This window comes from Ictalurus furcatus, chromosome 10 (assembly GCF_023375685.1).
Source record: "Ictalurus furcatus strain D&B chromosome 10, Billie_1.0, whole genome shotgun sequence".
Lineage (NCBI taxonomy): Eukaryota > Metazoa > Chordata > Actinopteri > Siluriformes > Ictaluridae > Ictalurus > Ictalurus furcatus.
Window position 1 is genome coordinate 14,338,113 of NC_071264.1, and position 10,590 is coordinate 14,348,702.

Consider the following 10,590-nt stretch of genomic DNA (forward strand, 5'->3'; position numbering starts at 1 on the left):
ACATAACAAATAGTTCCGACGTGTTTGAGGGGAAAGGCGCTTTCACCGTAAGATGAAAAGAAAACGGTCTAAACTTCGCCAAATCTAAAAAAAAGACTTTATATATGTTACTTTTAAACAAAACGTGTCACAAGTGTAATGTATGACCGTTCTTTACACCTTAGACTCGACGCGATTTGAAATACCGAGGTATGTTTTAGTTTCAGTTTTGTTAGCGAATAATTCAGGAAATAAACAGAAATTGCTTTAAGAAGTGCTGAGACAGGACCTAGAGTTCCGGTAAGATAATACTACTTGTTAATTTCTATAACGATCATGTTTGAATAAGTTTTTTAAAAAGGTTTTTGTTGCTTGCAGTTTTCTCTGTGATACGGATGAGAGTTTTGAAACGAGTCGAGTTGGGATTTTTGTATACTTTCTTTATTTGAAGCAGATGTGATGATAAAGCCATGATGGAGAATATAAGTGACGACAGCGCGCTTGATCACTCCACCACCCTCACTAACAAACAGCGCGGGAACGAGCTCACAGTCCGACCCGCCACTCTGGACAGTAAGAGCTGCTCACAACACACATCCATATGCAATGCAAAATCCCTTATTGAAAAATCTCACACATCACAGTATTCAATCATTCTTCCATTCTTCTTCAGTAAGTGCTTTATCTTAGTCAGGGTCGCAGTGGATCACAGGAACATTGGGTGTTTGGCAGGGACACACCCTGGATGGGACACCAGTCCACTGCAGGACACCATGCACACACCTAGGGGCAAGTTAGCATAGCCAGTCCACTTCCTGGTCTTTTTTTTCTGAGGTTGGAGGAAACCAGAGAACCCCCCCCCCAAAAAAAAACATGCAGTAACCTAAGCTCAGGATCAACCAGAAACCTTGGAGCTACGAGGCATCAATGCTACTCCATTACCCCTTATACCAGCATTTCACCCAAAGACAATAGGTCAGGGCCGTGGGGTGTAATGCAGTACCTTCTATGCGTGAGCATAGACGCCAGTTAAAATACACGTTGTGAGTAATGTATATGGTATAATTGACATTTTTGTGGTTGTAAATTATTTGTTCAAATTCAGAGTTGCATGCTATTTTAATTAACAGTTTAATTTAATTTAATTTAATTTCCTAGATTTGTCCATTCATCAACTGGCCGCACATGGTGAACTCTCAAAAGTAAAGACACATCTTGCCAGTGGTAAGCAGTACTGTGTATTGGTGGCATTTCTATATACAATGACAAACAGAGATTAATATTAACAGAGATAATATTTTAAATTTAAGACATGCTTGGCTTTTTTTTTGTTTATTTGTTTGTTTTTTAGACCATGCCCTACTGAACAGTCAGGACGAACGGGGATTCACGCCACTTATGTGGGCAGCAGCATTTGGAGAGATTGAAATGGTCCAATTTCTACTAGAGAAGGTAAGAAAGGCTACACGATGAGTAGACTAACAGTCTCTTGTGTTGGATATGTTCCAAATCCGTTCGTGTCTTAAACCAGGGCGCTGATCCGAAAACCTTTGCACGGGAGCGAGAGTGCGCTTTATCCTTAGCCAGTGCTGGGGGATACGCAGACATCGTCGATATGCTTTTAAAACATGACGTTGATGTCGATTCCTACGATTGGGTGAGTAGAAAATGAAAATGGCAAAATGGCATCAAAGTGTATCATTGAATCTCCACATGTATAACTGTATTACCTCTATTCATTTTTGACACAGAATGGAGGAACTCCTCTTCTTTATGCAGTTCGTGGCAATCATATAAAATGTGTGCAAGCTCTGTTAAGTAAGTTTATAATTATGCTCATTTTTAAAACAACAGGATTACTTTTTATAACCTTTTGTGCAGAGCACTATCAACTATCTATGTTTGTTTTTGTAGTTTGTGTATGTTTCTTGTTTTAGTTCAGGTCATAAGTGACCCGTGCACTTTTTTTTATAATCCTGTTCATAGTACAGAGCTGATGTTTAGGGTCATTTTGAGCCAAGAACAAGGTGAAATAAAAAGTATTAATGACCAGTATTTGTGAATCGAAAACAAAAATGTGATTTAATTTACTGACCAATTGACTTCATCTTTTACATACATACACCTGCCATATAATAAAAGCTCTTGGGGCTGCATTTTCATCAGAATTAATTATACTGAAATATAAATAAGATTGAAAAACAATTGTTAGATACAGTGATATAAAATCTAAAGAGATGGCCAGAGGCACAGCACTGCTGAATAATGAACAAAAAACAAACAAGAATTAGACCTAATTATTATAATTATAGTTTTCATTATTATAATTGTATTTATTTTATTCACACTAATACAACAAGCACAACTGTGTGTGTTTAGGACATGGAGCTGATATTACATTCGAAGCAGACTCCGGATACAGCCCAGTGGCACTTGCCATTGCTCTTGGCTACAAAAAAAGTAAGTATCCTTAATCCTGCAATTCATCAACAACCCCAGTTTCGAAAAAGTTGGGACAGTATGGAAAATGCTAATAAAAACAAACAGAAGTGATTTGTAAATGTACTTTGATTTTATTTAAACAAAAACCATATAAAGGCAAGGTATTTGATGTTTTATCTAATCAACTTAATAGTTTTTTGAAGATAAATATTTATTTTGAAATTGATGCATGCAATGCCTTTAAAAAGCAATGCCTTTTTTAAAAAAAAAAAAAGTTGGGACAGGGACAATTTAAGACTAACAGCGATGTGACAAGTTGAAATAAGAAGGTGATGTGAAACAGGTGAGGCAATCATCTAATCGTAGTATGTAAGGAGTCTCCAGAAAAGGCAGAGTCCTTCAAGAGCAAGGATGGGTCGAGGCCCGCCAGTCTGCCAACAGATGCGTCAGCGCATAATCCAACACTTTGAGAACAACATTCCCCAAAGAGAAATCGGTAGGATTTGGGGCATTTCACATTCTACAGTGCACAATATAATTAAAAGATTCAAGGAATCCAGTCAAATCTCGGTGCGTAAAGGGAAAGGCCAAAAACCACTTCTGAATGCGCGTGATCTCCGATCCCTCAGACATCACTGTCCTAAAAACCGTCAGGAGTCTGTAATGGATATCCTGACATGGGCTCGGGAATACTTTGGTAAACCTTTGGCAGTCAACACCATTCACCGCTGCATCTACAGCTGCAAATTAAGGCTTTACTATGCAAAACAGAACCCAAACATCAACACTGTCCAGAAGCACCACCGACTTCTCTGGACTCGGTCTCATTTGAGATGGACAGTAGCACAGTGGAATCGTGTTTTGTGGTCCGATGAGTCAACATTTCAAATAGTTTTTGGACAAAACAGCCGTCGTGTTCTCTGGGCCAAAGAGGAAAAGGACCATCCAAGCTGTTATCAGCGTCAGGTCCAAAAGCCAGCGTCTCTCATGGCATGGGTAACTTGCACATATGTGAGGGCACCATTAATGCAGAAAGATATGTACGCATTTTGGAGCAACATATGCTGCCATCCAGAGCAGGACAACGCCAAACCACATTCTGCACAGATTACTAGCGCATGGTTCTGTAAGCAGAGAGTGCGGGTGCTAGCATGGCCTGCCTGCAGTCCTGACCTGTCTCTGATTGAGAATCTGTGGCGCATTATGAAGAGCAAAATAAGGCAATGAAGGCCCCATACAGTTGTGCAGCTGAAGAATGCAAATCCTCTTGTTAAACTTAACCAGCTGGTGTCTTCACTCAGTGCCCAAACACTTAATAAGTGTAATTAAAAGAAAAGGTGATGTTACACAGTGGTAGACAGTCGACTGTCCCAACTTTTTTGGAGTGTGTTACAGTTATCAGATTTCAAATGAGTATATATTATATAGTGTTTATACTTTTTGCTATAGGTTAAGTTATAATGCAAATGTTACTGCATATAAATACACTGTTTGCCTGACCAGCACTTTTTTCATTTTCAGTGCAAAAGCTGCTTGAGGATCACATACTGCACCTGCTTCGATGATCACATGACTACATTTAAGTCGTAATTGTCTTTTTGAATGCTGCTCTTTCCTTTGTAATAAAAATATCACTATAAACCTGTTGGTCAAAGCCATTTATTAAAAAAAACAACTTATTAGTGAGCATTTAAAGACATTTGATCCCCAATATATAAAATTAATACAATAAAAAGTCCATCTGTGCTCAAAGAAAGAGTGTAAGACATTCAGGTGAGCTGTCCATCAAAGCGAGCTGCTGCCTGTTTGCTGTTTTTTCACGTTCTGGTTCTTTCATTTGTTCTCTTTTCCAAACATCAGGAAGCTCGTTCTCCCAGGATGTCCAAAGAGTAAACTATTATTCTTCCAAAAAAGTCTGTACTGTTTTCAAATACTATTTTAAGCTTCTGCACCAGTGGTGCATTTTGAATGGGAAAGCTGTGGGTGAGGAGTCAAGGCTATAATATCAGCATGGGATGAGTGAAAGATGTGTGATTTCTGGCAATGAACCAGCACCAGCGACTGGGCAAAATTCTACTTTATGTTTCTACTCCATCATTAGTACTGCTTAACTGATAATAGTGACTAATGTTTAGATTTTTAAAAAGTAGTAAGCATGTGGCTAAAGGAACATTTTAGCTTTTTTAAGCCGTATGTAGGTATCAAGTATTGAAAGTCTCCTTCACCCCAAAAATGAAGTGACCTACAGACACCACACACATTTCAGGGATAAATAATGTAAATAGCAGATAATTTTTACCAAATTTCATCTTTAAATTAGGTACAGGAATGCACATCAGCATTCCTGCATCATGAATCACAGAATTTGGAAATTACATTCAACAACTCAAATCTACACGGGTAGACTTCTCACTCAAATATACTAATAGATCTCTGAAACCTTTTTAAAAGGATATTTGCAAAGAGTTGTTGTCTTCTGGATAGAAGTCCATAATGTGTTCCAGATTCCCGTCTTTAATAGAGCCTGGAACAGAGACAATGAGAAAAAAAAAAACATTAAATAATGCAAGCCTGACTGTGGTTCAGTATGAGAGTCATAGAGTGACTATCAAAACACCACAGAATACAGATAAGGTTGTGGTAGTGTACAGGGATGGTAGCATATGGTTATAAGCAAATCTCTATGCTATTAATGTTATCTTTTACCTGTATCTTAGGTTACAAGATCATGATTCAGAGAATGATATAAATTTTATACTGCAGCATGGGATTCTGATTGGTCAGAAGGTGTTGATTAATTCTCTAGAGCAGCAGCTCTGATAGCAGTACCAGCTCCAAGGCAAAGCACACCTTTAGATTAATGTGCTTGTTCTAATGCATGATCAGTTCTATAGGAACAACTCATTTACAAGTACTTGTATGGTGGATGCACCACATAAATTCATTTTTGATTTTAGTTATAACTGTTGTAAGTATTCTATGAGGAGAGGAGTTTATTTAGCATTTTTACAACGAGTCTCCAGTGTGAGTGTTTTATAAAATAGGGTGTCCCAAAAGCCTCCATACACAGGGGAAATTAAATTCACATTACATTTATTAATTCAGCAAACTCTTTTATCCAAAGCAACTTACAAATGAGGAAATACAAGCAAAGTTTTATTTCAAGCGGAGAATAATACAAGTAGTGCTACCATACAAGATTTTTAATTGAATGCTAGAGGAGTGAAGTGTGCAGAGATGAGGTGTAAGAGCCAGTATAAGTGCAGATTTTTATTTATTTATTTATTTATTCATTTATTTATTGAGTGGGTTTAGTTAAGTATTCACAGAAGAGGTGGTCTTTAGCCATTTTTTTAAGATCGTGCGGGATTCTGCTGTCTGGATTGAGGTTGGAAGTTAATACTTTTTAGCAAAATGTTTCATACTTATAATATTTTATATATACATATATATACACGTATACATACATACACACACACACATATACATTATATATATATATGTGTGTGTGTGTGTGTGTGTGTATATACACACACATAATATATATACACATATAATGTTATATGTATATAAATATATAATATATACATATTGTATTTTTATATATATATATATATAATATATATATATATATATCCCATATAGCCTTTAAGAACACCTTTGACAAAAGAAAAACGTATTGAAATCATTCTCGTGGCAATCATGTACAGGATGTTTAATTTCCCAGCTGTAGTCTGTACTAAAGCTGTAACTGAGTTTTTTGACACGGGGTAGTCTTTGCACTTTCTCTGTAACTTGACAGCCTACATTTTTTATCTTTTAACTTTTTCATTGCCAGACTGCTGTGGTATAACACATAAGGACATGGTGCCTGGATATGCTTTATTTCTTACTTAATTTCTATTGGAAAATATGACTTTCATTACACGCACACACACCATTATGTACCAAAAAGCATGATATTGGGTTGTATGGTTGTCACACTGAATTGTTCATAGCATTTCTCCCCTATACAGAAACATGTACTTCTAATTCAGTACTACATTGTGTGAGACTCCAACTCCAAATGAGTTAGAACACTGAGTACTGTGAAGCTTTAGGAATGCTTTAAAATGCGAGTGTTTTGTTATAAATTTAGAACATTTCTGATAGAGACCTTCTAACTTGCAAGATTTTCCTGAAAATCCTCCCTGGAACTGCAGTTTGAGCTCAGACATTCTGACAGACCCAGGAAACTCCAGGAGCACCCACTGACACTCTCCCTGTGGAACAAAAGGGGAAATTACAATAACAGAAAAACACTTCTCTGACATGTGTTCTGAAGATCAACACTGTTTTTTTGCATAGAGTTTAATGACCATGTATGTAAATCAATGTTGTATCCATGCAATTGAATTGAATTTGATCAGACATGAGAAGAAAAGGCAGATTTCCAAATAGGTATTTGTTCCTTTCGGAAGAATCTCATGCTACATTGCAAACATCTTACTACTGTATACACTATGTTTAAATATAAATATATATATATATATATATATATATATATATATATATATATATATATATATATATAAAATTGTACAGCACTTACTGTAACTGAGCATTTACTACATGTAACACTAATATGCAGCTCAAGACTTTAGAGAAGGCTCAGAGAAACTAAATCCTGACAGTCCATGGAAAGACAGGAGCCTATTAGAGGACAAATCCACCCTAAGTGACTGACTTTAAAAACGCATACCAGATTAATCTTTATGACATGATGAAGAGACACCCTAAATGTACTGTGTAATGACATTCTGAGCTGACGTTTTTGGTTTAAATTTCTTAATTGACAGGTTGGTTTGCTTTTGTTTTGATTCACAGTTTCCTACATGACTCAAAATGTTGTTTGTTTATGTGCTGATAATGGTGCAATGGGAATTCATCTCTACCCAAAGAGAGTGCTGCAGCGGTGCTTTAGGCCTTTAATCTGTCCAGCTCTCTCACTTCATCAGTACAAATGATGCACTTTTAAATCCATGTTCAGTAGCAGATGATGGGAAAACCTAAAGCACCCTGTACCACTGAAACCTACACTTCAACCTGAAACAGCACTCAAAACTATAACAGTCATAGTCACATAGAGCCATTAAAACTTCAGCATGACGTGCTACTGAAAGCTAGAAGCAGTGATTTCTTTTTAAACGTGATTTCGGAATACAAATATATTAACTAACAGTTTGGGGGGGGGGTTAGCAATCCTTCTTTACCTGGTCAGAATTCCAGCAGGTCTCCTCACTGCAATCAAACATGAACTTTTTGCCAAACTGCTTGACATCTCTGTTTAAAACGGAGCTAACCCTGTTAAACACAAAACACCGCATTTTAATTCACAAAGAGATGTGCTCAAAACACACATTATTTTACTAAAATTTGACCATTTTACCTGCTCTGTGTGTTACTACATATCACAGACACGGCCATGTTGAAGTCAATTGCCGAAAACCAGGGTGGCTATTTTTACGACATTATAGCTATTTTACGACTACCCGCTGGATGGCAGTATCGCACCTTTGTTTACGTAAATTGGACTAAATACTAAAATGTTCTACAAGCATGTCGTTTCTTAAAACATCTGGTGTAGTGGTGAAAATCACATATTTTTATACGTATACGCCCATTTAAAGGGTTCAATCCGAACCTTATTAACTGAATCACAAGTATAAATAATGTCAGATCAAATGATCATTTAAATAAAAATATGTTCTGTCAAAAATCTCTATGCCTCCAATACATAGTCAAAAAATAGTATTAATACATTTATTCATGTTTTGTAACCGCTTCAGAGTCATGGTGGGTCCAATGCCAATCCCAAGAATACTGGGAGAATTTACAGGGATAGGATAGCTAACATATCTATCACAAGGCACCATGCAAACACGCAGTCACACCTACAGGCACTTTACTGTAGCCATTTCATTTACATTTACATTACATTTATTCACTTAGCAGACGCTTTTATCCAAAGCGACTTACAAATGAGAAAAATACAAGCAAAGCGATATATCAATTTTTTTATTATTATTTATTTTTATTTTTTTTATGAGTTGGTTAGGTGTTCACAGAAGAGGTGGGCCTTTAGCTGTTTTTTGAAGATGGTGAGAGATTCTGCGGTCCGGATTGAGATTGGAAGTGCATTCCACCACTGAGGAACAGTTAGCGTGAAGGTTCTGGAAAGGGACCTTATGCCACGCTGAGTTGGAACTGCTAAACGTCGGTCGGTAATCGATCGCAGATTGCGAGAGGGAACGTAGGCCTTCAGGAGAGAGTTGAGGTAGGAGGGTGCTGTTCCTGACAAGGTCTTGTAGGTGAGCATCAAGGCCTTGAACTTGATGCGGGCAGCTACAGGAAGCCAGTGGAGGGAGATGAAGGGGGGTGTGACATGGGTTCTCTTGGGCTGGTTGAAGACGAGGCGCGCTGCAGCATTCTGAATCATCTGAAGGGGTTTGATGGAGCTGGCTGGGAGACCTGAAAGCAGTGAGTTGCAGTAGTCCAGTTTAGAGAGAACAAGAGCCTGGACTAGTATCTGTGTAGCCTGTTCGGTGATGTAGGGTCGGATTTTCTTGATGTTGTGAAGGATGAACCTACAGGACCTTGCAGTTGCTGAGATATGGTCTGTAGAGCCGTCATCAAGAATCACCCCCAAGGTTCCTGGCCGTCCTGGTTGGCATGAGTGTGAGTGAGCCGAGCTGTACAGTGAGGTTGTGGTGCTGTACAGTGATGTTGTGTTTTTTTACTGTAGGTAAAAAAACCTACAGACATGTTTTTTAGCTGGTTGAAGGAAACCGGAGAAACTGGAGGATGTCCATACAGACACGTGGAGAATATGCAAAATTCCACACAGACAGTAACCTGAGCTCCATTTTGAACCAGGGACCCTGGGGCTGTGAGGTGGCAATGCTGCTCACTGTGCCACTATGTCACCCTTTTAACATCTTCTTGTCTTTTTTATTTTTTATTTTTTTAAATTTGGTGGTATCACCTTGGCCAATAGTGTTTATTTAAGTCCTGGTAAGAATCAAAAACGGAAACCCCTAAGCTACAGGTTCACAGCTCAGTTATGATGTATACTAGAAATGTTCCCTGTTCTTGATAAAACGTTTGATCTAGTCATTGAATTGATTGCTAAATTATAGGAAAGGTTTGCTTTTAAATAAAACTATGTGCAGTGCAAGAAGCAAAATAAAGCTACTAGTGTGGTTGGTGTTAGTGTGCAGTCCGCAGTCTGTGGTTGGGTTTAAAATACATATTTTCTAAACTGCTTTAATGTGAGACATAGTCAGAATGTACTCTGTGTATCACTGAAGCTTCGTGGACTTGAATTTGTCACAGTTGGGGCTAATTTCTGGGTGTATTTTTAGGTGGCTAGTTTAAATTGGAGTGGAGAGTGACAAGAAGACATGGTGGAGGAGTGCACTTGTCTAAGAATGACATCAATTAAGGCTAAGCCCAAATCCTGTTCTCTAACTGTTTTGATCTTATGCTAAGGGCTGCTTTTCAGCCACGATGTGAGGTTGTATATATTAGTTACTGGTCAGTGGACCATATAAAAATGTCAGTGGAGTTATCATCAGGAGCACTTGGGAAAAAACTTGGAGTATTTGATGTACATAACTCAAAAGTTTGGCTTGTGCATATCTAAAAGGTGCTGGATATTCTCGGCATAGTCAGTGTGCATATTGTTGTTTGCTGGGTTGAGGAAACCATCCACTACTCAGAAATCTCCAGTAGAGAGCAAGCATGTGGTTAGGAACTGACATTGATGAAGATAATGCATAGTCATCCAGTGAGACAAAAAGCATCCAGTGAATGGCAGTTCTGTAGTTGGAAATGCCTTGTTGATGAGAGAGGCCAGAGGAGAACAACCAGACTGGTTCAAACTGACAGGAAGGCTATGGTAACTTAAATAACTATGCTTTACAACTGTGGTGAGCAGAAAAGCATTTCAAATTGCACAACACTCCAAAGTTTGAGGAAGATGAACTATTGGTGGCACAGCCTCACTGAAAAAGAAGGTTTGTATGAGCAGGAAAATGTAATTGCAATATTGCAGCCCTCCAGGACTGCAGTCTTATAAAGCATTAGTTCCTAACTGCTACTGAAGCAATGCTAGACTGCACATTATAG

General features: G+C 38.0%; 2 protein-coding genes across 4 annotated transcripts; one reads left to right on the top strand and one right to left on the bottom strand.

The window, feature by feature from the left end:
* The first annotated feature begins 3 nt into the window (after positions 1 to 3).
* rfxank (regulatory factor X-associated ankyrin-containing protein) lies at positions 4 to 4,076 on the top strand. Of its 3 annotated transcripts, none has more exons than XM_053635023.1 (8): positions 4 to 189; positions 431 to 552; positions 1,138 to 1,203; positions 1,331 to 1,431; positions 1,511 to 1,636; positions 1,731 to 1,797; positions 2,359 to 2,439; positions 3,943 to 4,076. In XM_053635023.1, exons 1-8 carry the CDS (start codon positions 143 to 145, stop codon positions 3,984 to 3,986), a joined length of 654 nt encoding a protein of 217 aa, XP_053490998.1. In that variant the 5' UTR covers positions 4 to 142; the 3' UTR covers positions 3,987 to 4,076. The 3 variants fall into 3 exon arrangements, with proteins under 3 accessions (XP_053490998.1, XP_053491000.1, XP_053490999.1); XM_053635025.1 differs by having other exon boundaries at positions 5 to 279; XM_053635024.1 differs by having other exon boundaries at positions 125 to 279; positions 434 to 552; positions 3,943 to 4,075.
* Positions 4,077 to 4,149: 73 nt separating this feature from the next.
* On the bottom strand, positions 4,150 to 7,888 carry nr2c2ap (nuclear receptor 2C2-associated protein). Its single transcript, XM_053635027.1, has 5 exons — positions 7,850 to 7,888; positions 7,674 to 7,764; positions 6,578 to 6,683; positions 4,877 to 4,945; positions 4,150 to 4,399 (listed from the first exon to the last, which is right to left on the bottom strand). The coding sequence occupies exons 1-5, from the start codon at positions 7,885 to 7,887 to the stop codon at positions 4,278 to 4,280; spliced, it is 426 nt and encodes a 141-aa protein (XP_053491002.1). The 5' UTR covers position 7,888; the 3' UTR covers positions 4,150 to 4,277.
* Between the last annotated feature and the right edge of the window lie 2,702 nt (positions 7,889 to 10,590).

What these genes read in the sequence shown, in the direction of transcription:
- nr2c2ap (XM_053635027.1), bottom strand. Translation starts at nt 7,887, where the DNA reads ATGGCCGTGTCTGTGATATGTAGTAACACACAGAGCAG. An exon ending in TGTAGTAACACACAGAGCAG is followed by an intron (nt 7,765 to 7,849) that starts GTAAAATGGTCA and finishes TGTGTTTAACAG; the next exon opens with GGTTAGCTCCGTTTTAAACA. An exon ending in AGACAACAACTCTTTGCAAA is followed by an intron (nt 4,400 to 4,876) that starts TATCCTTTTAAA and finishes TCCTCACCCACA; the next exon opens with GCTTTCCCATTCAAAATGCA.
- rfxank (XM_053635023.1), top strand. Translation starts at nt 143, where the DNA reads ATGACCGTTCTTTACACCTTAGACTCGACGCGATTTGAAATACCGAG. An exon ending in ACGCGATTTGAAATACCGAG is followed by an intron (nt 190 to 430) that starts GTATGTTTTAGT and finishes CTTTATTTGAAG; the next exon opens with CAGATGTGATGATAAAGCCA. An exon ending in CCGACCCGCCACTCTGGACA is followed by an intron (nt 553 to 1,137) that starts GTAAGAGCTGCT and finishes TTAATTTCCTAG; the next exon opens with ATTTGTCCATTCATCAACTG.